This window comes from Sinocyclocheilus anshuiensis, unplaced genomic scaffold (assembly GCF_001515605.1).
Source record: "Sinocyclocheilus anshuiensis isolate Anshui unplaced genomic scaffold, SAMN03320099.WGS_v1.1 scaffold136, whole genome shotgun sequence".
NCBI lineage: Eukaryota > Metazoa > Chordata > Actinopteri > Cypriniformes > Cyprinidae > Sinocyclocheilus > Sinocyclocheilus anshuiensis.
This window is the reverse complement of record NW_015554074.1, coordinates 830,263-856,519: the sequence shown is the minus strand read 5'-3', so window position 1 is coordinate 856,519 and position 26,257 is coordinate 830,263. Positions and strand designations below refer to the sequence as shown.

The window sequence follows — 26,257 nt, the reverse complement described above, 5'->3', positions numbered from 1 at the left end:
GACGACAACTCCCATGATTCCACACTCAGTCACAGCGTCATCAAACTATGCCTTTGTCTCTTTGTTTATTTGGAATAAGCGCCCTCTAGCGGTGAAAATTACATATTGTGCCTTTGCTTTAAACCAGGGGCAAGTTCAAGCTCAAACCGGTGTGCACCTTTGTCTTTTCATCCTGAAATGCGAGGCAAATGTTGGATCACAATAATTAGGAACCACAGTTTACACAAATCCCTTCATTTGATTGGGATGTTCTCTTTTATTCTGGAGGGCAAGGGCAATAACTGTACCATCGAGAGTATTTTGCAGTATTAAACACATATTTATACCGATTTCATCAGGCTCCGAAAATTCTTCAAAAAGAACACAAAGAATGGCCTTCTCAGCTGCCATAGTTGCAACTCTTGCGTCATCAGAACAGGGTGTTCAACGCATCACCGTTTCCGTTTAAAAAACGTTTTGCACCATTTTTGTCGGGGCTGAACGCAGCCCTGGTTTTCCCAAACTGGGCTTAATGTAAGAACTGCAGTGGGGTTGCGAGTTGATAAAAAGCTAATAAGTAATTAAATCATACATTTATTTACATGGCCATTCTATATTGTGAATATAATTAAAGCTAAATGGTATGACACACAGTATTTTTAGAAATGAAAATTTAAAAGAGAAAAAGAGGAATTAGGGAGAATCAATAAATTAGGAACGATTTACTGCCATTGTATGAATAATATGTAATTATGTAATCCATAAAAAAGTAACTAATCTGATTATGAGCATTATAAAATGTAATATACTCTAATTACAAGTACTACTTGATTTTTGGAGTCTGATTACATAATCCAGATTACATGCAGTTACCACCCAGCTCTGACTACTACTAATAAACCGTTGTTTTTGTTGTTGTTATTATTTTATTATTATACATAAATCGACAATTTCTAATTGCTTGTTTCTGAGGCGACTTGGAGTCTGTGATTTTTACTTAATTGTGGTTTCAGTTGGTTCTAAATTTGACCATGAATTTACAATAAACTTTAGCGCAAATGAATGAATCGTGATTTCTGTGTAAAACACATGTCTACAAATGGCTAACTTAACGTTTTGTCATGTTAAACTGGGACAGGAGAATTAAAAGATTAGGTATTTTAATATTGCTACAGGTTCAAGATTAAGTACATTGTGAATGCATTTTCTTGCAGTTATCATATATGGTTTCAACCCTCAAATGTCTTTACACATTTAACTTTTAAATGTGATTTCACAATAACACAATCATTTCCAAAGCCATCTCCCTTATGACTCTACAAAAGCATGTCAAATTAACAATTCAGCATGTAACATCTTCTCTACTGTTCCCTGGCTACAGAGAAAGGACTCAAAAAATAATGAAGAGAAATCGGAGAGATTGGACTTGGCATCTCACTCCCTGGGAGCTCCAGGGGAGGTGGTCCAGCCCCGGGCGGTCCCAGCCATTTCAGGGTGAAGGATCGCAGGGGGAAAGGAGACCTGGCAAGCCCACTTCCTCTTGGCCTGCAAGAGGCCCTAATTAGCACCACTTTCCCACTCCATTCAGAACATACAGCTCTTCTGCATGCCCATTATCAGTGCTGGAGTCCTGTAAGTTAAAGTAGAGATATCTCATTAAAATATGCAATAAAAATATAACAAAAGTACTATTTTTTGAACTTTCATATGCTCCATCCCAGTGTATATTTAAGAAAATATAGGCCTAATGTCCTAGAGCAGACACGCTGCTCTGCAATCTACACTGCTCACATCTAATAGGTAAGTTGAGGACAGAGAAAGAAATATCAATACCAGATGATGGGAAAGCAAAAGAGGGAGGGAGATACAAAGAACAAGAGCGAAGGAATGATGTGAAAGAGCATGATATGACAGTTAGGCAACAAAATAACTAAAGAAAAATGTCCTCAAAGGAAGTTGTTTGCTTTAATGATGACTATGTGCACAGGGTTTGACACACAAGCTGAACAGGAGCAGGTGTCCGTATCCTGTCTACTAACATCCATCATTTCCTTATCTCTCCTCAGCAATCTGTTTTGTGTCAGCATGTCTGCAGGACCTCCGGACCCTCTGTGGTTTTCCCATCACCTGGTCCTAATTGGCTCAGATATATGTGTAGGGACTTACTGGACAGACATCTGTGAACACAAGCATGCAATGACAAGGAAGTACTGCCTTAATTACTGTTTGTATCTCATTTATGAAAATACGAATATTACAATATCATTCAAATGTTTGCAGCCTGCAATATATATTTTTCTTATCCTCACCAAGGCTGCATTTATTTGATCAAAACATACAGTAAAATAGAAATAGTGTTACAATTTAAAATGACCTTTTCTGTTTGAATAGATTTTAAAATGTAATTTATTCCTGTGATGTACTCCAGTCTTTAGTGTCACATGATCCTTCAGAAATCATTCTAAAATGCTGATTTGATGCTCAAGATGCATTTCTTCTTATTATCAAAGTTAAAACTGCTCCCTGACACAGTTAACTACTAAACTAAAAGGGATTGATCCCAAGTACAAGGTATTGTGTTTCAATCCTATTTTAGAGCTGAATTTGGAAGTTATAGTTTGAGAAGTGTTTTGGAGGGCATTTCGTTCACCTCTGTCTCTGTTGCATGTGCGACCTCTCATGACGGCTGACTTCATAATGAGTACATTAAGTTTATCTGCACAGAGAGGGCAGGAAACTAGACAAAAACAGAGGTCAAGGGATGGGGAATCTCTTATTTTGAGACACTGGAGGCAGACGAGAATTTCAATAGGGAATCTAAATGGGAAAAGCAGTCCGAGCAGTAGATAAAAGAGAGCTCACTGTAAACTCACTCTCAAGGCTGCTGTCAGTCTGTGGGCCAGACCTATTCACCAGTCCTTACTCTCAACACATGGACTGCCTGCTTCATCAGGATACGACTGGAAGAGCAGAGGAAGACTCTTGCATTCGTCCATTGGGGAAAAGAGAGCTGGATGACACCGTTTACCGTTTTTACAGAGCAGGAGGGACCTCAAGTTTGTGCCACAAGCAACTCGCGCATGATTCTCTGTCCAAGTTTGACTGAGTAGCTTCTCTTCCTGTCTCCATTACTCTTTGTCCCCCTTCCCCCATCAAACTAGATTTTTCAAATATGATAAATACCTTGGCCAGATCCCACTCCCTCGCTGCGCTCTTATAGCAAAAAGGCTCACCCCCAAAAAGTCTGGATTCAATTTTTGAGAAATGGAGAGTTTGTGAAAAAGGGGGGAAACCCTCTTGTCTCGTAAATCCATTATTGTTCAGGTTATACTCCAAATCCTGCTTTAATATATGTGTTTGTTTAGGATCTACTCTCAATCCACCACTACATAATCCCATTCGCGGACTAAGTTTAGCAGTACAAATAAATATGTTAATGGATCCCCCTCGCATATCGGTAGAGAGGCGGTTAAGGCACCCAAACCCAATCTTTTCCAGATGGCATCGATAGATCACATTATTTACATGCCGAGTATTCGGTTTCCACGGTAACGCTGGCCACTCTTGCGCGCGCCTCCGCAGTGCGCGGCCTATTTTCTGCCTTGAGGGTCTTGATTGCTCAGGAATGAAGCTTTCATTAGGATGCTGATGCACAGATGTAGCGCCCCATAAATGCGCCTTCTCCGTGCTGTCTTTGCAGTGCCTATGATACTCGATCCCCTCATCCAGCGCACATTAAAGGCTAATCAAGTCTATCATTTCCATTAGCCGGCTCATTCACCCGTGCAATGCGCTCTAAATGCGCTTCATTATATGCCCCGTCCCTATCAGTGCTCTTTTACGGTTAGTTAATTTACTGCAAGATCCTAATTGTTCCTCCGTGTTCGCTCTGTGTTCATTAACTGATCAAGGCTTCATTCGGGCACTCTGCGGTCTCTCCACTAGAGGGTGACCTATGATCACGCAACTGACCCACGACCTCCGAGCTGTTTACCAGTTTTTTTTTGTAGCATGGTTAAGGATTTTAAACGCAAAAGTGGGTTAGTTTGACAGATATGGACTGATTACTAATTTTCACAATGTGCTACTTTTCTCTTTATTTTCAAATGAAGACGTCGACACACAATTTGCTTAAACACTGCTCGCGTGAATCTTAAGATCTCTGTTAATAATCTCTGCTCAGAAAATAATAAGTTAACTGTAATAGGCCTATATTCGTGTTGTTTTTGTTTTGTAGTTCTTTTTTTTTAACTGAACAGACAACATAGGCTACACCTGCAGGTGAACTTAATACGTGAACTTTCAACGTATCTTTGCCGATTTGGTAAATGTGCAATTGATATTTATTTATTTTAGTTGAATACATTTCTAAAAATTGTTTTTGTGAACATGTTTAAGATTTTTAAAGTCCCACATTCATTAAAAAAAATAATTTTATGCAATTAATTACAATATTTGTTTTAAAATCAATTTTTCTATTTTTGATCTCTTTTTTAATTGAAAATTAATTTTTTATTAATTTGTGTCAAATGTAAATCTATAGATATGGTGCCTTTTTAAGTAGCCTACACTGGACAGCGCTACAACCTTTCCCATCTGGTCATTAACATGATCACAAATTACATTATGAACCACATGTACAACTTTCTTACTTTAAAATATTTTGGTTCTGTAAATCTTTATATTTTTTCTCAGCATGATGGTAATCATGTATGACTGGTGCTATTACAACTTAAGTTCTTTCAACACAAACTGAATTGAATGTTCCAAGGCATTTTTTTATTTTATTTATATTGCCTTGCCTTTTATTACTCAGCATGCTTCCTAATATTAGTGTCTCCAAGAAACTGCAATTTTGACACTTTGAAAGTTGTTAGTGTTTGCTGCTAAGTCCACAGTAGCTCACACCTTTGATTTCATTGTACAACAGTCATTTAACCTTCATGTGCAGAAAAAAAGCTTGGAAGTTGAATAAACATAGTCATTTCATTAATGTGGAAAAAATATAAATATTCAGATTGGCACGGAAATGTTGGCCTCATATTTTCAGTTAATGGTCTGAGCTATCATAACCAGCTGGTTCTGGGCATAAGATGGCATGATCTTTAAACAAAATTAAAGAACCAGCGGTAAAAATGTGCTGGTAGGCTAATACGAAATAGTTGTTTGGAAATGTAAATTTAGTTTTTATGCTTTAAGATAACATTTTTGCATAAAAAAATCCAACATAGAAAGCCTCTTGACTAGCACACAGCAAGACTTTCTCAGTTCTGAAAGGAAAAATTTCTCTCTTCTATATTTGTTTTTCATTATTATTATTTAGTTTATGGAATTTGTTGCTTTTATTTTCTGTACACCAAAGAAACTTATGTATGTTATTTTATATTAATATTAAATATGTAGATAAATCAAATATAAACCAAAATAATTGTACAGCCCTGGTATTTCTTTAAAATATATATTTATCATCATTACAGTGAAATCTTTATAGAAATGAACACAAATGAAACTACTAGAAAATGATTAGTGCTGCAATATCTGTCACTGCCCATCAAACAACTATTTACTTATCCATCTGAGATGTTTATGGTTTCTATTAAATTAGTGTTAATCTTCGGACAGCCGTCTTTAGGATATGAAAAAAGATTCCAGCTGTGGTGGGTATGGCTGGCTTTCTCCTCGCTTAATTATTCAGGAAAACAGCTGTAAACCAACAGGCCGTAAACCAGCCAACAGATCCTGCTTTATCTCAGAGCCACGTTTTGTACATTTTAATTATGTTTCTAATTACATGCAACGCTCAAAGAAGTTTTTGTTGTCGCCCTTGTGTGTCACTGAACCAGCTAATTTTCTTGAGAGTCAGAGTCACAAACCCAAAAGAATACTGGCGCTTCTATTTTGGGCTCAGTGTTTTTGTGTCGCCTGCAGTCATGGCATTTCCTGTACATTTGGAATTATGACCGTTTAGCAGCAAATTATAATGTGGACAGTGTCTTCTCTGAATTTCAGTAGCCAGTCTACACTTGTCACCACAAGGTGAACGACAGCTACTGTGTATCTGTTTCCTTGATTCTGTTCATACTCTGTAAATCCCCCTTAAACTGAGACATGCTGTACCCTTTAACTCTCTCCATACCTTCATCTTTAAGATACTGAAGTCTCCCCCACTTAACAACAGCAGCTTTGTGTTTTCCGTGAAGAATGTAAAGCGATTACGCTGAAATAAGATGCAAACAGAAATTACAGGGTTTGCTGCAGCTAGAGGGAGGAGGTTCCAGGCCTGTGACTTCACTGTAAAGTGATACCCTTTACATACTCTGAAGAGTGCTGACAGCAGCAGAGCCTAAAAGGGGCACACACACACACACACACACACACACACACATTGATGCATGCTTTATATGTACTGCATAGAGCAGTGTGTGTGTATGTGTGTGTGAAAGTAGATTCAGAAGAGGGGCACATTTGTAATGATGCACGGTGGTGAAACCAGGCTATCTGGATATAATCAAAGTCCTGCTCCGATGTTATGGTGCCTCCTTTCTCCAGTCTGTTTTTCTCTCCCCTTCTTTCTCTTACTTCACAGCAGCAACACCTATAACCACAGCTGTAGCTCCTTCCCTTTTAAATATAACTTTTCACATATTATGGAGTATCACATTTGCATTTCATTCATCAGTTTGCTATGCATGAAGTGTAATGGTGCTATTAGCATTGCCTAATGTAATGATGCATGAATCAATAAATGATTTAATCATCAAAGAGCTGCATGCACTGTCAAAATAAATCAAATCTCTCTTGTCTATTCAGAATCTGCCTCCAGTTTGTGCTGCATGAGTCAAGAAGTACAGGAACCAGTACAATCAGGTTATGTGTGAAAGAAGGAAAGAAAGTGACATATAGGCTAAAACAATTTCTTTCTCAGAATTCCATACTGAATAAATTGTGGTTTAGAACAAGAGGGTCATTTTGGATATGCTAGGGTGAAATTTCCATTTAAATGAGCAATTATTGTTTTTCCATCAAAAGGAGACCACAATTATAATGTCCATCCACTTATAACCAGTGTTTTTTTTGTTTTTTTTTTGTGGTCAAATTAGGAGAAGTCTCATTTTTCCAGTATCAGCGTTCTGATATACATCATTATGGATCTGAAGAGCTGGAAATTATTATTCAAATAATTACCATGCAATCATCAAACCTAAAAAATAATGAAAAAAAAGTTGGTCCTAAATGCAACTTGTCAATGTATTGTATGTGACATCTAATCAAAAGCAAGTAATTTTCTTTTTTTGCAATCTCTGTCACAGCAGCCACCCGATATCTTCTGATGTGCAAAACTGTAAGTGGATGGTCAAGGTTTGAAAGTCTTTTTCAATACTAATACACAAAATCACAAATAATATCAAATGTACACTGCAATTCAAAATCTACAGACGTCATTAAGAATTTTTTAAGGAAAGGAATACTTACATTCGGCAAGGATGCATTAACCTGAGCAAAAGTAAGAGTTATGACAAAGTTTAACGGAGTTCAATTTTATAAAAGATTTCTATTTTGAATAAATGCAGTGGGAACTTTTCATCAAACAATCATGAAAAAAAATGATAACCGTTTCCAGAAAAATACTAGGCAGCACATCTGTTTTCAACATTAATAGTAATAAGAAATGTTTCTTGAGCACCAAATCAGCAAATTAGAATGATTTTCGAAGGATCATGTGACACTGAAGACTGGAGTAATGTCTGCATTTAATGGCTACATTTTAAAATATATTAAAATAACTATTCTTTTAAATTTTCACAATATTATTGCTTTACTGTATTGTTGATTAAATAAATGCAACCTTGGTGAGCATAAGAGACTTCTTTCAAAAACATTAAATCATCTAACCAACTACAGACTTATGAATGGTAGTTTAAGATGTTCAGTTATGTGCATGAGTCTCTATTGGCCAAGATTAAAATGCCACTGTATTATATGTAGTTTATCTTTTCCAAGCTCATGACCTTAACCGTGACCTTTGACCCCACACACGTGCTTTACTGTATGATAGTGGGAGAGTGAAGACAGCAGATGGGAGTGAGAGAGCAGACACCCTTTCTCCACCCCCGTCACTCTTTCCCTCCTGTTCTGTCAGCGCTATAACAGAGAAGGAGACAAGGTGCTGAAACACGTCCCTCCTGAGGGACGACCCCCTCCCACCTCAGCACCACACAGACACACACGGCTGGCTGCTTCCCTGCCTGTTCGAAAACAGTCACGCATTTGCCTCTGACAGGCAGGAGGACCACAGCACATGTTCCCCACAGCTGAGAGGGACGTCTGGTGGCCTGCACTTAACGTGAAGCCTCAGGTCTCAGCGAACAGAGCTGTGATGTTCTGGAGGAAGAACAGTGAAAGAGATAACTCCATTATAGCCCACACAAAGTCCGGCCCGGTCTGCTTGGACTACCATCTCGCTCGCTGCTGCAGGCTATTCAGACATGATGGCATAGCTGTAATAGAAACCAGACTCTCCTCTCAGGAGCAAACATTGCTTTACACAAAATACTTCTCACCAGCTGTTTATTTATCTTAACGGACCAAAGTAGGAGGGGGAAAAACAATTAAAATACATGGAAATTTCCGAAAGCGCTCTTTAGGACTCTTCAATTAAATGGAACTGTTATTTAACTAGCCAAGCCATCCATCTACCTATCCATCTTCTCATCAATTCATCCATCCATCGACTTGGGTGGCAGGCGCCCCGTGGGCTCAGTGTCAGAGGGGAAGGCCTGTCTGTCAGTGTCAGGATGCTGGCGTGTCAGGGAGCTGTTGATGCAGGCTGAGGCCCAGGCCCGGTCCCTGTGTTCCCCAGGCCCGTGTCCTCATAGCCTTGCCCCGTGGTGGGCCATGGCCCCCTGCCTCTATATATTATCACAGGTGGGCTGTTGGTTACAGCCACCCTGCCCATTCTATCCACAGCACATCAGGGGCGGTCAATAGGCCCTGGTTCTATTCCTTGAAACTTGGCCAGGCTTTTTAGAACAGACCTATGAGGGTGGTTGGGCAGATAAATCTGTGGTGAGGAGATGAACAATTAGTGATCAGGGAGAGCGATGAAAGAGGTCGACATTCACGCAGCAGACAGGCCTTGCATGCAATAAATATGGGAACAAAGATTTTTGACAGTTGATAGCAGGGCTATGCACCCCTTCTGAAAAACAGTGAATTGAATTGGGGTTGAGACAAAATAGTTTCTTTAAGGTTTAAAAGCCTTTTGATGTTTTTAAGGTTTATGGGACTTATGGCCTTGAATAAGTATGAAATAGAAATTCACCTCTATTTTCTAACTAATGTTATTGATCTTATTGTGAGCAATTCGTCCATGTAACAATTTTTGAGCTTGCAATTTGTTTTCCAATCCTCTTGTGAAATGACAAACTTCTCTCTGGTGATGTATGACAGACCGCAATCACTGAAAGCTTCCATTCAAATCTGCCTCTATCAAAAAAGCATATAGAGCCAAGTCCATGTCCTATGTTTTTTCTTTTTTGATTCCATCTCACTCAGATGCTGAGTGAAAGTAAAAGATTTGACGCAACTTACATTACATTAAATTTTAATAAATTAACTTTTGTGGAGAACACGTTATTTCCCGGAATGTATTAGGTGTGTCAAATTTATTTTAATTACAATTCAGGAAATTTCTCTTCCTGTCATCCCAATTCAACTTTTTTTGTGAGACAATCTGAATACAAATTCCAATTTAGGAATTAAAAAGGAGGCAATTTTTTAGTTCTATAGCTAGTTCCTACAGCGAGTGTTTTTGTACCATTATTTAAATAAATGCATCATAAATGTAACTTGAAGTTACATTTATTTGGATTATCCATTGCTTAAAAATATAAATAAACTGATATTCTTTTTGTAAAACAAAGGAACCTCAGTAAAGTTGGAGATGTTATTCATGGACCACACACACTCAAACACAGAGATTAGCCACATATTATTTTCCTAAAGTCTATCACAGTGGGGTGCTGCCAGTTCAGTCTCTGCATACCCACCCTGCTTTGCTTTATTTCTCGCTCTGTCTCTCCATCCTTCTCTTTCTGTCACACATACTCAATCACACACACAAAATGTCAAATGTAAGCATAAGTGGTTTTTCCAAACACCACAAACTTTTTATTTTGCTACAGCACATTAAGAGAAAAAATGAAGTGGGGGCTTTAACGAGATGTTGTAGTAAAACCACCTTTAATATTTGTAGGAATAGAGAGAGAAATATCATCACCATGATATAATGAGAATTCTTCTTCACAGGGGTGCAAAACAATGCAATGCAACTGGGTGGTCAGGAAATAGATGCCAAAGGCACTAACAGCCAACAGAGAGAGCGAGAATCATACAGCATGATGCAAACACAAAGTGAGGTTTTGGTATAGACATGCTGCTTGATCACGGTCTATGTGTTACAGCGCACAGTGCCGCAGGAGACAGTCTTGAATATAGAATATGTGTGTGAATACAACCAGATGCAAAGGTGAGATTAATCAGCTGCAGATGTGGTTAAAGAAGTCTGAAACGCTGCAAAACAGAGAACTGTTTGTACTTTTTTTTTAACATCTGTTAGAAAAACCAGGGGGTCGATAATTACATAAAATGAAATGCTGGAGTTGGACTGTGATACTTTTTTCTGTCTCAAAACAGTGAGTTTTTGTGCCTACAGTAGTGACATATTTGAGCATAGGTATGTTTTAATAATAAACATAAATGCTGTCTAAGAAGGTTGCTCAGGTTATGAGACACAGACACAATCACTAAGCATTCATGCTTTTGCAATGTAAAGGAAGGATTAAGTGTGAGGCTGTTTTACTGTAATGGGATAGTCTACTTAACTCAGAAGTAAAAATGATGTTATTGTTTATTTTCAGTTTCTTCTGTAGTAGAATGGCAGCCTCAGGTACCATTCACTTTCTTTGTAGCCTATTGGTAAAAAATCTCTTTTATTTATTTATTACTGAAATTTCCTTAAATTTTGTTATGGTACAAAATATTTTTGCAGAGGTGGCAATTTAATGGACTGTTCCTTCTAAATTAAGCTTGAGCTGCTGCCCTGAGTGTGCGTTTTGGCGGTATGTCCCTTATTGGACACCGTACGCCTGTATTTATGAATAAGTCAAGATGGCGCTCTCCATGAGGTGTAACGTGAAATCTGTCTTTCGTTTTGTTCATAAGAGTAATTCCCACAGAAGATTATTTAAAGCTGGGAAAGCGACGGGAACGACGGTAAGAAAGTCTTCTCTTTTTACTATTTTATTATTTGCCAGTTTGGCAGCTTTACGGAGGATCTGTTACATGGTTCACCTTCAGTGGAAACCTTCTGCAATACATTGAAAGTATCCGACAGCTGTAATTTTCAATCTAAACACATTACAGTAGTCTTTACAGTATTTTCAGATATAGGCTAATAGAGTGTAAATAACGGCGTTGTTTAAAAAGAGCCTTTGTAATTGCTTGTGACATTGTTGTGAGTGCATAGTTGTTAAAGCTTATTAATGTCAAGAATAGTTTGATGTTAGTGGCAGTTTAATTTATTTATCTGTAACATGCCGTTAAGCATCTTGACATGGTCATCTGTGAGGAAATTATTTTCTGCTGTGCTGCAGATTTGTAGCTTTAAAAGGGTGGTGATATGTTGTGAGATACGTAATATGAAAATTCAGCATTGTTGTTACACGAATTAATTGCATTTTAAAACATGTTCAAATAGAAAACAGTTTTAAAACAATTTAAATTGTAATATTTCACAATATATATTTTTTTCATCAAATAAATGCAGCTTTGGTGAACATATGAGTCACATTTTCCAGAGTTAATTTTTTTAAAGGGCTGGCACGTTTTTCCCCTCATATCCATAAATCTTTCACTTCTTGTGTAGTAACAATAACAAAATTAAGATTATTTTATTCTCATTCTGTAAAAAAACAACAGTGGAACTGTTTTAGACATGTTTTGCATTGGAGTTTGATGTGTTTATAAGTTATTGAATAACATTATTCCGAAGACATAAGATAATAAGGTTTGGTGTTTGAATGGCAAGATACAGTATGAAAATTGATATGTAATTCAGTTGTAGATTACAGCAGTCTGTAGACTTGTTTTCATAAAATATGTTCTGAGAGGAGTAGAACACAATTCTATCAATTTTTCTTCCCTTGTCCTGGATGTTCATCATGAAAGTAGCATTACTATTTTCATGTTAAATCATGAAAATCGTAAAAGAAAATAATAAAAATTTAGATGACTTTTTTTTCCAGACATTTCTTACAGGACTCTCTCCTTGTCTCTGTGGCTTGGCGTATGAGTTCTGGAGAATATGATTTTTAATCAGATTTCTTTACTTTTGCTAAACAATATTTGTATGATTACTACACAACTAAGATTGCCTCACTTTTTTATTACAATATGTTTAAGCATTTGAATTTTACTGTGTAGATATGTGATTTGCCAGTAGACAGAAATGTTCGTAGAATAAACCTTTTATATTTGGATTATCTTGGCCCTCATTACAAAGCTCACCTGCTCATTATTGCTCAATTAGACATGTTTCCCTGTTATAAACCATGCATCCTAAAATGACACTACTTATAACAGCCATCACAGCCCTTTATACATACTGAAATTCTGGCTTTTAAAGGGAACCAGAGTATGTAAAGAAACTGTTAATTAACAGTGCAATTCCCTGAGTGTATGTAATGCTAACTGGACCTGAGCACAGTAAATTATAACTAGTGAGCCTTTTACAGAGCATGTGAAGCCCCCACTGCCTTAACTTGATTGACAACCCGGTTTTATTTGATGGCTTCAGCACACTTGCCGTGTAGGAATGTGCGTCCACCGCTGGCAGCCAGTCTCTGTTTTGTTAACTACAGGCAGTGTGTCGTTTGGGACACTAAAGTACAGAGAGCTGCGACTGTGGGAGTGAGGTTACAGAAAGACGTCAAAACCATCCCAGCAGTCCTTTATTACCAGCAACAACATTTGAAATGAGGTGTTGGTTTTCATTTGTTTTAATTTTCTCCAAATGTCAGGCACTGCGTGCTAATCTGGAAGTTCACAATGCTGCTAGGTGTGATGTACGTCAAAACATAGAGCATATTTTTTGGCAAAGAAAGGGTTATGAAAAGTCATTTAGCTGCAGTGTGAAAAGATGAGCACAGATTTTTCTGTCCAAATATAAGTGAGAGGGAAATTTGACCTAATGAAATCCATGCCTATAAATAAATATTATTTATGAAACGTGTCAAATAGTGGCAAGTGGATAAAATGAGCATGTTAGATGCTTAGATTTTCTCACCACCAAACCCAGCAAGATTCAGCGAGCAAATGCAAAATAAATTCAGCATTAACCTTTCACTCTGTGTTGAAAACTCTTGTTCTGTCTGGAGCTGTTGAAATACCCCTGTTGTGTAAGTGTTTTACACAGTTGTTTAGACAATAAAACTCATGTCAGTTTTAAGCTTTTGTTCCGATCACATCCTGAAACTTCCCTGATTATCCTTCCATACGTTGCAGCATGAGGCAGCAGGATGCAGTGGGCCCTCGCTCCAAGCTGCGTTATAAAACATGACGCTCCCTATCCGGCCCTTGATCGCCTGTGGTCTTAATGGCTGATATCAGTCATCTCAGCCTTGTGTTGCACAAAAAGGAAACGGCTCTTAATTCTCCTTCAGGTCTAAATGCTCTAACTCTCATGTCAGCTAAAACCATTAAACCTACTCCCAGAGCCGCCCGGAGAGGAAACTGTAGGAAAGCAGGCGCACATGAGCCGGGCCTGATTGTGTTTATTAATTAGACGATTTGTTTTTACATGTCAGCTAAGCACTTTATTTCACATATTCGGTTTATCATTCTGAAGGATGAACGCAATATATACTGAATAACTCCTCCAGACCCCTCAAACGATCATCATTTTTTGGATAATTTAGTGTATTTTGGCTCTAAATTCCTGTAGAGTAATGCTGCGCTGTGAAAAATAGTTTTTCAAGTTAATGTTCCAAGTTTTAGGAGAAAATAGCATTGTTTTGAATCTTTTCTACTTCAAAATTTTGCATTTACTTCAGTGTGTTTGTGAAATTTACTAGCAGTTTCTGAGAGAATATTGTTTTAAAGTAAAGCCTATCAATCTTTTTTCATTGTGGAGTTTTGCACCATACCCTGTAGACTTACGGTTACCGAAAATCTGACGTAGTTAATTGAATTGCAACCACTATCTGATATCGAGCTTCTGGGTTCTGCTCAAACCAACACGCAGCGCTGGAGGAAATTAGAGGGAACAAGGAAAAAACTCTGGCTCAGGAGTTCCTGAGCGTTACCATAATTATACATTGATAAATTTATGAGGTGTGTGCAGGTTATTTCTGCTTCGTTGTGACTTTTATGTGTTTAATTGGTCATTAGTAGGCTAGCACCTCCTTTTTTTCCTGTCGAGCCTCAAAAGGGAAAAAGGCAGAAGTGGCTTTGTCCTTTATTTGCTTGGTGTAGTTTATATAGAGTGTCCAAATATCGCAATATAATCCATGCAAGACATTTATCATTCTGCGCGCCAGGCGTTTGGTTTTGGTTTGACTTTTCGGCAGGCTTTTCTGTGCAGCTTGCAAATAATTATATTTCATGTCAGACTAAGCGTAACCTATCTTTTAATATGTAATGCGATCAGCAGAGGGAGGATTGTAGTGAAATGAAAGCGATTGGTCCTAAACGGTTCAGGGTTTGGCCTCCAAGCCGCAGTCCGTAGTGGAGCGGCTGTCCCGTCCTGGTTATTTTTGGAACACGGTGCGGCCCTTTCTGCTGGGAGTGCTGTTTTTGAAGGGACTCCAGCCCCATTAATCAGGCCGGGGACCCCACGGTGTGAGAGGGCCCCCAGCCCTGGCTCTCCACACTGCGCGTTTCTGTTCCTCTCCCTGCGCTCTCCGCACGGTGTGAAGCGTAGAGGAACCTCATCAATCTCACCTGTCCGAAACGTCAACCGCAGATTTAATCAAACGATCCGTCTCCTGCCCCCCTGCCACCTCCTGTACGCCGCCCTCCTCCCCACAAATACCTCTTCTTTTGCTCTGTCTCCTGCTCATTCTTTCACTGCTTTTTTGGCTTTGTCACTCACGCTTTCTCTAATGTGTTTTCCCCTCGAATCGGGTCTCATTGCTGTTTTATTTTCGGCCATTCGCACTTCGCTTCAAGCTGAGTGTGTTTCGGTACGGCAAAAACACACATTTCCCACCGTCTTGGGCAGGGGAAGGTGCATAAAAATGATTTTCTGCTCTATACTTCACCAAAGCAGGGCTTTGTTGGTAGCCCAGCGGAGAGTGGCAGGATTAAGGCATGTGTTTCTGCTGTTCAGCGTGATGTCTGTTTTAATAGGGCGAGTGAGGCGATGCAGATAGACACCGTAACAGTAGGTTCTGTGTGTCTGAAGCTTAGTGGGGGACAAATGGACTGGGGCGGGAGGGTCAGAGGTGCCGTTCAGAACTGGCCTCACGCTCCCTCTCTGATATCAGCTCCTGTGGAGAGCTTCTCCACATTTATTGAACTGCTGATGCTTTCCTGCAGAACCATAAATGGTGGTGAAAGGCAATGTTGGAATTGGCATGCAAAGATGGGCGTCTCTGCCAGGATGTTCCAGGAGTTCAGCTATGGATGGCTCTATAGGGTCCTTATCGTTTCTTCGTGTATAGTACTGATTTTGAGTTTAAAGAGCTCAAATCGGAGAACTTTATTCAATCTAAATGGCCAGTTGTAATTACATGCTCATTGTGTCAGTCCCTTACCCAAATTTACATTGGACATCAAGCGGAGACCCTGTGCCTAAATATGTGTAAATACAAATGTCCCTAAAATGAAACATTGAAATGATTAATTAATTGTTATATATTTATTATTTTATATGGTTTGTAGGTGTCTGCCTAATTTGGCTGGCTCTTACCAAGTGAAAAATATGTAGTTTTTGATTGGATACACAACAACAACAAAAAATATGAAAAGTGTTTTAAATGCTGATAAGCTAATTATATTAGTTGCATGTTATCATTTGCATTTATCATTGTTTTTTTTCTCTGCTCTATGTAACCCCATTTGAAAACCACTGGCTTAAAAAACAAATCCTGTCTGAGCATGGCATTTTGCAAAATGTAAGCTATTGTTTTCACATCTAATATGTTTGCAATGAAGATTTAAGTGTTGTTATTCTGTCTCATGGTGGCCTTGGAGCTGAATTTTACATAGCCTAGCTTCTGTTTTTCCATAACTGTATTGCAATATTTTCACTGTTAATACAAAAGGATCAATCCGTCTCAAATGGAGGTTCATTTAGTTGTTTCTAGACTTACTTACTCAATCCTACACCAACTGGAACACACACAGATAGTCTTACAATTAAATACTCCTACAAAGTGCCTACATGAGTGTAAGAACAGGGATTGTAGGTGTACTGTGTAACTCTATCAGCTTGTGCACACACACATACGGTTTAATGTCTACTCCATATTTTTTGCTACTTTGCTGCACTGTGGTACAACAGTGTTGCATTTGTCAGTGTAAAAAATTAGGAGAGAAGTTGCTGCTCCTGCCAGGTGTCATCAAGAAGTAGTTTGTGCTGGTGGGACAGCTGAGGAGAGCGAGCAAGTCCCAGTGAATCTGAGTAAAAGAAAAACTGAGCAATTACTGCAGGTGAGAATGGAAGAGTGTTGTATGTCATTATTTCATTTGTAAAATAAAGGATTTTATTTCACTTTATACATTAACATGGATGCTGTCTAACGTCTGTGTGTGACATAAGCATTGCTTATTCTTGACACATTTGCTTTTACAATTTAGGACCTCAAGGCTTGTATATTTGAGATTATTTTATGAAATCAAATTTACATTTGAAAACATGTAACATGAAATCATATTAAATGTACATATAAATTAAACATATAAATAAAGATTTTGGATTTACCGTATTATGTAACTGATTAGAAAATGTCCCTATTAATGTTAAAACCATAGCTGCACCCTAATAAATAATGAAGAATGACATTGAAATGTGCATAAGGTTACTATGTAATGTACCTCCTGAATAAAATCCCTCCCATCATCATGCCAGTTGCCAAAAAAATTGATATTAAAAATCTGATTTTTCAGACATTCCTTCTTGTCGGTAGATGGGAGGTGCGATAGGTTGATTATTCCTTCGGTAGTTGGGCCTAGTGTTGTTTCAGCTTATGTGTGATTGTCTCAAATGACACCATTACCATGTCTGGATGGTTAATGATCGGCCGGAGGGGAAGACGGGAACAACGCAAGGTGAGAACACACATGAACCAGGCTCCGTTCTGCCCCAAATCACTTCTGACACCTCAGAGAGGCCCTGTGCATTTGGGCCACTGCACTGCAATTACTCACCCAGTAATGGCATAAATAGCCTGCTCCTTTCCTATAACTAGCTAATGACTTTGGATCAGTGATTCTATTCCCCTGGCTATAGGCTTCCCTGAAGCCAGACTGATTTCAGATCAGCCATAGATCTCAGATTGTATTTGGGCCCCAAAGTAAGTCACCTCATACATAGCCATGCAGGTGTTCACGACTCTTTTCATGTGTGTTTTCCCCATTTTGAATGTTTTTATGTTGCAAAGTTAAACTTTTTATGAAGTACAAAGATTATTTGGCAGTTGTAGTAAGTTGTTTGGAAGTTGACGTGATGGAAATGGAAATGGAAATTTGGAAGTTTTGCATCTGAAGTCTCGGCCTGCTAGTAACACAGTATTTGTCCAGCAATCAGCGGGCATGAATCTCTCTCTTTTTTTTATAAAGACTAAGGAGTAGTGGGCTTCCTTCTCAGTCCAAACATTTAAAAAGGACCGCTTTGTTTTATTCTTCCCAATCTTTAATATACTTTATAGGTTTATAGCATTGCACTGCTTTATTCTGTTGCTGTTTTGGGCAGGACCACTACTGTGATTGTTATTCCACGACTGTATCACTCTTAAAAGCTGCTATTGGCTGGCTGTGAACTGTGGAGTGTTTTCATTGGCTATAGTGAAGTTCCGCTCTAGCACTCTCTCACCGGGTAGGGTGCTCTGTTAGTGTGAAACGTGCCTTGGATTTATCGCTTTGATAACATTCATAAAACTGCGTAGGGTGTCTCCTTTCTTGCTGTATGCACATTGCACACCACCAACTTTCTTTGCCTTCACTTTTATGACCTCTGTTTGAATGTTTGTCTTTCTTTTTAACAGAATTTGTCTCAAACCTCTCTCTTTTTCTTTACAGAGCCTCCCTAAAGCACAGGTTTTCTCAGGAATCCAGCCTACAGGTGTTCTTCACTTGGGGAACTATCTGGGAGCTCTAGAGAGCTGGGTGGCCCTGCAGGACAAGTATAGTACAGTCATGTATAGCATCGTAGACCTTCATTCCATCACCCAGCCTCAGGACCCTCAGATTCTCCGAGAAAATATCCTGGACATGGCCGCCAGTCTGTTGGCCTGTGGCATAGACCCGACTCGCTCCATCCTTTTCCAGCAGTCTCAAGTGAGTTCTGCTTTGAAGACTTTCCTTTGCAACATATATTAAATCGCCTTAATTAAGGATTGTTTACACAAATATGAATATTTGGTCATCATTTAGTCACCCTCATGTTGTTCCAAACCCGTATGACCTTCTTTCTTCTGCTGAACTCATAAGAAAATTTTAACGAACTGTTTTTGGTCACACAATGAAAGTCAGTGGGGTCCAAAGCAACACTTTCATTGTCTTATTATAATATCTTTCATTGTCTTATTATAATATAAGATATTATAACAATATCTTTTTTTTTTTGTCTTCCACATCAGAAAGAGAGTAATGCAGGTTTAGGATGACATGAGGGTGAGTAAATGATGAATTTTCATTTTGGGTTGAACTATCCCAAAATGCTTCTAGTATTATAGTTTTAAAGTGTGCACATCTTTATTCAACCTTTCTGCCTAAACAATGTCAAAAAAATGTGGAAGGTACCTTTCAAATAACTTCAAAAGTCTCATTCTAAATAGGCGTCCGGTCATTTTATTGGGCTGAACTACTGGCAGTAAAACATATTTTCCATTGCCAAATATTTATTTAATGGAGGCTGGCTTTAAATGCTTATTTTACCAAACCGATTCCTATCTCAACAAATTCTCAGGATGGGGAAAACACACAGATTCATTTTCACGGTTCACTTCAAAGCGACCACATGAAGCAGAAAGAGGAGGATAATAATAGATTTTACTGTACGCAGCAACTCGCTAGCTGTCCAGCACATTTTCTTTCAAATTGAGCAACTTTTGAAGGATAACTATAATAAGTGTGGACATGTTCTTCCTTTCAGTCACCTGATATGCTTTCAACTGTGTGTTTGTGTGTGTTGTGCAGCAGAGTGTAAGTGTGTCGGGATTTTGTGTGTTTTCTCACTGAAGCTTTACAGCGAGCATGTGAAAACCTGCACTCACACACTCCCCTGATTTTATTCCATTTTAACTTCATGCCACATATCTTGGCAGGACTAAAGACCTCCCCTCGAACATACGAGCTCAAGACTGTTCCACATGTGAAAATAATACCCTGGCCCAAGGAAAACACTCGACTTCATTGAAAAATGGCGACAAGCTAAAATCAATCGGATCTTAAGTATAGTGCTTCGTGTTATAGCTGTATGCGTGTTTGGGACATATTGCACTAGAAACCCTTTTACCAGAATAACATCCACACAACAGAGAGATTTATATGTACGTTTCTCGCAGACTCGCGTAATTGAACTCTGTGCGTAAATCTAAACAAATATGACCGTTTTTCACACTTCGGACTTCCTTTAAATTTCTTTTCACGTATGTGTCTGAGGAATAATCAGTTTAGATTTAATGCTCTATTGTTTCACTTACTATTTCTGTGTCTCAGTTGATTGCACAAATCTGACATATGAAGTCATCTAAGATATCCACCACCACTATATCAGATTTTCTGCCGTGATCCCTCAGTCATCTTCATATCCGCTGTCTTACCCTCACACGTAGATTAGCTAGCTGTAATAAATATCTCTTTCAGCGCTGTGCCATAAAATCACGTTTTATGTTCGTTCCTCTCTGGGTTTACGTCAGATGCCTCAGAATCCTTTTGTGAGTATGAGAGATGGCGGCCATGTCGCCAGCACTCATAAAGTTTAATTCTCTGAAGCAGAACGATTTTGAGGAGTGTTTTTCTTTTGAATTTGTGTCTGTGTGCGTGCACACTCTCTTGGGAATTGTGCAGATTTCACAATGCCAATCAAATGAGCTCTTTCACATGATTTTGTAACAAGAGAAGGACTAGTTTGAGTACTTGTGATAAAGTATGAATGTAGAAAGGCCTTCATACTGTGCCACTGTGCACCTGTTGGGAGGTGAGGCATATCTTGTTCTCTTCACTGCCACACAGGGGCGGAACGAAGATACCTAGTTTATGTGTAAAGTGCTGTCACTGCATATCAAGAGTAGTGATAATTTGATAGCATGATGGTAATATATGTCCACAATAAAAAGAGAAACAATATTTTAGTTTTTTAATGGTGTGCCAAGTTCTTAGAAATTTACTTTTTGACTTCATGTTGATCATGAAATTTTTTTTTTTTAAAGTTTAAATTTAATTACTCTAAAAATGTGGTGTAGCTACAATGTAAAAAGTAATAGCATATTTATATTGGTTTTGCAATTATCATGAATTATTAACTCAGAAATATAATTAGGATGAATATCAGTTTTGCGGGATTTACACTGAATATTACAATCTAAACTTTCCATATCATGAAAACATCAAACTATCTGAATAGACTTATTAAGCTTGACACATTTATGAAGGTATCCAGGGGTTTGCGTATTCCCGTGTTTCTGTATGTTTGTCGTTTAATTTATCGGACAAAGAATTTTCTAATTATTCGTTAATTTGTTAAAAAAGATACCATCGAAATGAATTTTAAATTCAGAAATTAAAAACATACTCATCAAAGAAGATGTGTGTTCAAAGCATTGCATGTATTAACTGTACTTTTAATATATCTCAGAATAAATTGGTTGATAAAAGAAATGAGAAATGAGCACAATTACAAGTTTTTTTTTTCTGAAAATGTAATCATATAATTACTCTGCAGGTCTCAGAACATGCTGAGCTCTCATGGATCCTAGGCTGCCTTACCAGCATGCCTCGTTTACGGCACCTGCCTCAATGGAAGGTAATTACAGCACATTTGTTATTGCTGTTTTATCTGCTTGTGAGAGTATGTTAAAGTGCCCCTATTATGGGTAATGAAAGGTTCATATTTTGGTTTTGGGAGTCCCCAACAACAGGTTGACATGCAAGGTCAAAAAACACTTTCATTGTCTTATAATATGCATTTATCTTTTACCTTATTTGCTCAAGGACTCCCAAACGATTTGTTTAACGATTAATTTTTCCAAACCCCTCCTTTGCGTGACGCTAATCTGCGGTGATTGGTCTTATTTTCATTTCATCGTGCCTGTAATGCCTGATAAAGCAGCGTTTATGAGCGTAGTGCTACTTTTAGGGATGGGCGTATCGATCCGAAGTATCGATATTGACGCGAGTATCGAAAGTATCGATACTCAAACAAAAAATATAGATACTAAGGTGTGTTTTATTTACCAGTGATTTTGTTAATTTAACAACAACAAAAAATCATACAATATGCATTGAATTGGACGAATACCCTTTGTTAGCGAGTAATGGTGTAGGATAGAACTATTTTCCTGCTCATCTGGACACACGCAAATGTTGCAAGACAGAACTAATCAATCACAGAGAGCGTTCACTCACTTCTGATAGTACATTAAAACAGGGCTGATTTTCCCAAAAGCATCATAAGAAAGCATTAAAGCTTTTGGGAAGGGCAGCACTCGTATTGAATGTTAAAAATGTGTTTTAAACAAAGTTAAGTGCTTATCATTACCCATTTTACTCTTAGTAATTTAATAATTTCATAAATTTCATAATTTAAAAGTTTAGTTCAGAAGTATCGAATCGGTATCGATATCGACGATACTGCCTTGAAAAATATCGGTATCGTATCGAAAACAAAATAAGTGGTATTGCCCATCCCTAGCTACTTTGTGTACAGTGTTACCAGGGAAACCGCTATTTTTACCGCTCCAAAAGCAACACCTAGTGGCAAAGAATTAATTTGCATTTTCTTTCAGACCAACACGAAAAGACCAACAAGTGGGCGGGCAATATGCTAATGCTTCATGTTGACGTCAACATGAAACGGCTTGGGATTCATTTTAAAAACGACTCCTTTCAATGATTCAGAGTCGACTCTTTCTTTTAAGAGATAATAACTTTATACACAGTGCACTTTCAGATTTAAAACTTTGCAAGATGTTTTCATTCACTTAGAGATGTGTTACACACTGCATTAAAGGTAATTTTCAAAAATCCATAATAGGGGCACTTTAAATAAAAATACACATTGATATATTAGAGCCCTCTAGTCTAGATGGTAACATGCCAGTCTAAATGCTCAGGCCTCCCTCCTCTGTTTGCTGTCCATGTGGCACGGCGACAGGCTTTTCCTGTGCCGGTCATGAGGGTGGGCGGACCTGGCAGGGAGAGACAGGGCTTGATAATGACTGTGATTCACCCAGAGAGGACAACCCTTTTATATTGCTGCTGACGGAGAGCTCGGCCAGAAGCCTCCCACCGCTGCAGGGAAAACACCTAGCTGTTTACTCAACAGCTGAGTGCATGTGAAACGTGGCGGAAAGTGGCCTTTGGATGCTGTCTGTGTGCGTTAATGTGGCAAAACTCCTTCATTCAGCCGATGTGGGAAACTGAGAAAGGGCTTGATGTTAGACCTCATTGTAATAAAAAAACAAATAGACAGTTGCAGCCAGATGTAATGAAAGGTGCTTCAGATTTATTTCAAACTTTCCTCTCCGTCTGTCCGTCCAGCGGTAAATCCTCCGTTTCTTTTCCTTACAGATGAAGAGCAAGCAGAAGAATGAAGGCAGTGTGGGGCTTTATACGTACCCAGTGTTACAAGCAGCAGACATTCTGCTCTACAAGTACAGCCAGCTGTGCTCTTCATGTGTTTTATTCTTATCGCGGTTATATTCCCAGCTTTGTGTTCGAGAGAGAGTGATGTTATTGTTGTGCAGATCCACACATGTGCCAGTAGGGGAGGACCAGATCCAGCATTTGGAGCTCGCCCAGGACTTGGCCCGCATCTTTAACAACCAGTATGGAGAGTTCTTCCCAGAGCCTCGTGCCCTGCTCAGTATGTTTGGGAGTTTTCATTTTTACCTCATGACATTAACTTCCCGTTTTAATCAGCCTGTTTTTCTCATAAAGATTCACCTGAGCACAAACCCTGAAAAGTGGAAAAGTAAGACAAATTACTCTGTGTCATTCAGCGAACACACAAATGAGTCAGTGCTCTCAAGTGTCTTCTCCAGCTCCCTGCTTTCCTCACTGTATGTTACACACACGCACAACAACGTACCCTTGCACAAAAAGCCGTGCGCACACATGGCTGGCATGTTGAATCGTCAGTTTGAGCTTCAGTCTTTCATTCACTGTAAGTATCGCCATCATAAAAGCACAGTATGAAACCAGTCATGTGTGCGATGGCGCTTTGATTAAAGGAGTGTTCTCTTCCTCCTCTATCTGAGTGATGGGGTGATAATGGATTTGGGGGGTTTCCCTATAGTGACTTCACAAAGGACCGGTTCATATCGCTCTTCTTACATGTGAAGGAAGACTGCGTCTGCATCCTAGAGCCAAAGCTAAAGAAGCCAAACAATATCTGTTGCCCTGAAACCAAATCAAAGATCCGACCGTTAGAGCCCATCTGTGTTGTGATTCCACAAAGAAATAATATTTACACAACCCAGTTGCTTTCCTGAGATTCTTCATTTCAGTCTGATTAGTGTGCAACCAGTGGTCGCTATATGTAATGCTAATTTACTGAAATGTATCTTATAAAAAGTGGAAAATTGCATCCTACGATTACTTTTGTATTGAAATGGTTAGGCAGTATTGTAAAGGAAGCTTTTCAAAGAAATCGATATTAAATAGCATGTTTCCTGCACTGCTTTTTGGCTGTGGTGGAAATGAGCCGGTTCATTTGGTGAACAGGTAAAAAAAAAAAAAAAAAAGGCAAATTCTTTACTGAACTAAGTCTATCAGAGTGGTTACTGATTCAACATTTGACTCCTATTTTGTCAGTAACTTAACAGTATTAATATGCCATATTATATTGTATAGTTTTTGTGGGATGTGTCTTATGTTCACCACTGTACAGTAAAATACAGTGACGTTTTACTATTTAAAATAACTGTTTTCTATTTTAATATATTTTAAAATGTAATTTATTCCTGTGTTGGCAAAGTGGAATTTTCAGCAGTCATTATTCTTGTCTTCAGTGTCACATGATCATTTAGAAATTATTATATTATTCTTCACCTCTTTAATTATCATTCTTATTAATATCAGTGCTTGAAACAGATGTGCTGCTTAATATTTTTGTGGAAACGGTGATATTTGTTTTCTTTTGAATTTTTTAAACAGCATTTATTTGAAATAGAAATATTTTGTAACATTGTAAAACTCCTTACTGTCACTTTTGATCAGTTTAAATATCCTTGTTGAGTAAAACTATTATTTTAACACTGTTAACTATATGACCCTGGACCACAAAACCAGTCATAAGTCGCTGGGGTATATTTGTAGCAACAGCCAAAAAAACATTGTATGGGTCAAAATGATCGATTTTTCTTTTATGCCAAAAATCATTAGGATATTAAGTAAAGATCATGTTCCATTAAGTTATTTTGTAAATTTACTACCGTAAATACATCAACTTAATTTTTGATTAGTAATATGCTTGGCTAAGAACTTAATTTCGACAACTTTAAAGGCAATTTTCTCAATGTTTAGATTTTTTTTGCACCCTCAGATTCTAGATATTCAAATAATTGTATCTCGGCCAAATATTGTCATATCCCAACAAACCATACATCAATGGAAAGCTTATTTATTCAGCTTTCAGATTATGTATAAATGTATAAATCAGGGTCACATATAGTTAACTATTACCTGTATATAATTATAGATAATATTGTAATTATATATTTTATTATATTATAGTTACCTATTAACTATTATAATGGAAGTGAATAGGAAACTATAGGAAATATTCACTCAGCGCAGATGAAATGTTTAACTTATCCTGCTTTTTAACTCTCAGGTGGCACTCGAAAGGTGAAATCTCTGAGGGATCCATCTTCTAAGATGTCCAAGTCAGACCCCCAAAAGTTAGCTACAGTCTTCCTGACCGATACGCCTGATGACATTGTCCTTAAGATTCGCAGAGCTGTGACTGACTTCACTTCTGAAGTGACTTATGAGCCTGAGAGTCGGCCCGGTGTTTCAAACCTGGTCTCCATGCACGCGGCTGTGTCTGGACAGAGTTTGGAGGAGGTGGTCAGGCTAGCTGAAGGTATGGACACGGGACAATACAAGAATGTGGTGGCCGAGGCTATTGTACAGAAGCTGCAACCCATTCGGCTGGAGATCCAAAGACTGAGGGCTGACAGAGGGCATCTTGAGAGTCTGTTAGCCAAAGGAGCAGAGAAAGCTCACAGCCTCGCAGCTCCTGTGATGACGGAAGTCAGAAAACTGGTGGGCTTCTATTAAGCCTTTATAAACTGTGAAATGCAATGAACTCTTCTTTGTCTATGTTAGATTCATTCAGTTTACTAGTGAAAACGTTTGGTAAGTAAATTACACCACTGTCACAGATTACCCATGTCTGTTCAAACACTCAGTTTTGTTTGGTTTCATCTGTTTTTTTTGTCAATTTTTATTTAAGCAAATAAATAATTTTCTTTTTATTTATTGTCATATTAATAACATTAGTTCAAAATCCTTTTCAGTCTCACACGTGCCTCAACAAACACATGCTGTGCAGGAGAAACTGCAAGTCTAGCCAACTCCATGTCTGTTCAAGGCCGCTATTTGACATAGTAGGCATCTCACACATGCACTATGCACGAATGGAGTAATGGAGCAATTTGTGCTTGTGTAAGGATAATGTTTTAATTGTATTGCGCTGTTTTTTCCCTTGTAAGAAAGTATCTGTGAGGAGGTGGCAAGATAGTCTGTCCATTAGGCAAAGTAAAATTATAAGGCAGGGCAACTAAATTCCATGCATTACCAGAATTCAGAGTTGATGCACTAATTATTA

The 26,257-nt window shown here is 38.3% G+C and overlaps 1 protein-coding gene across 1 annotated transcript; it reads left to right on the top strand.

Annotated features, from left to right (window-relative positions):
* Positions 1 to 11,111: 11,111 nt before the first annotated feature.
* wars2 (tryptophanyl tRNA synthetase 2, mitochondrial) lies at positions 11,112 to 25,847 on the top strand. The gene is made up of 6 exons (XM_016460872.1): positions 11,112 to 11,253; positions 18,280 to 18,537; positions 21,146 to 21,226; positions 22,993 to 23,075; positions 23,169 to 23,287; positions 25,259 to 25,847. Exons 1-6 carry the CDS (start codon positions 11,149 to 11,151, stop codon positions 25,705 to 25,707), a joined length of 1,095 nt encoding a protein of 364 aa, XP_016316358.1. The 5' UTR covers positions 11,112 to 11,148; the 3' UTR covers positions 25,708 to 25,847.
* The last annotated feature ends 410 nt before the right edge of the window (positions 25,848 to 26,257 follow it).

Bases quoted from the DNA above. Each gene is read 5' to 3' on its own strand.
- wars2 (XM_016460872.1), top strand. From the start codon at position 11,149: ATGGCGCTCTCCATGAGGTGTAACGTGAAATCTGTCTTTCGTTTTGTT. The intron at 18,538-21,145 runs GTGAGTTCTGCT...ATTACTCTGCAG, and splicing joins TCCTTTTCCAGCAGTCTCAA to GTCTCAGAACATGCTGAGCT. The intron at 21,227-22,992 runs GTAATTACAGCA...TTTTCCTTACAG, and splicing joins GGCACCTGCCTCAATGGAAG to ATGAAGAGCAAGCAGAAGAA.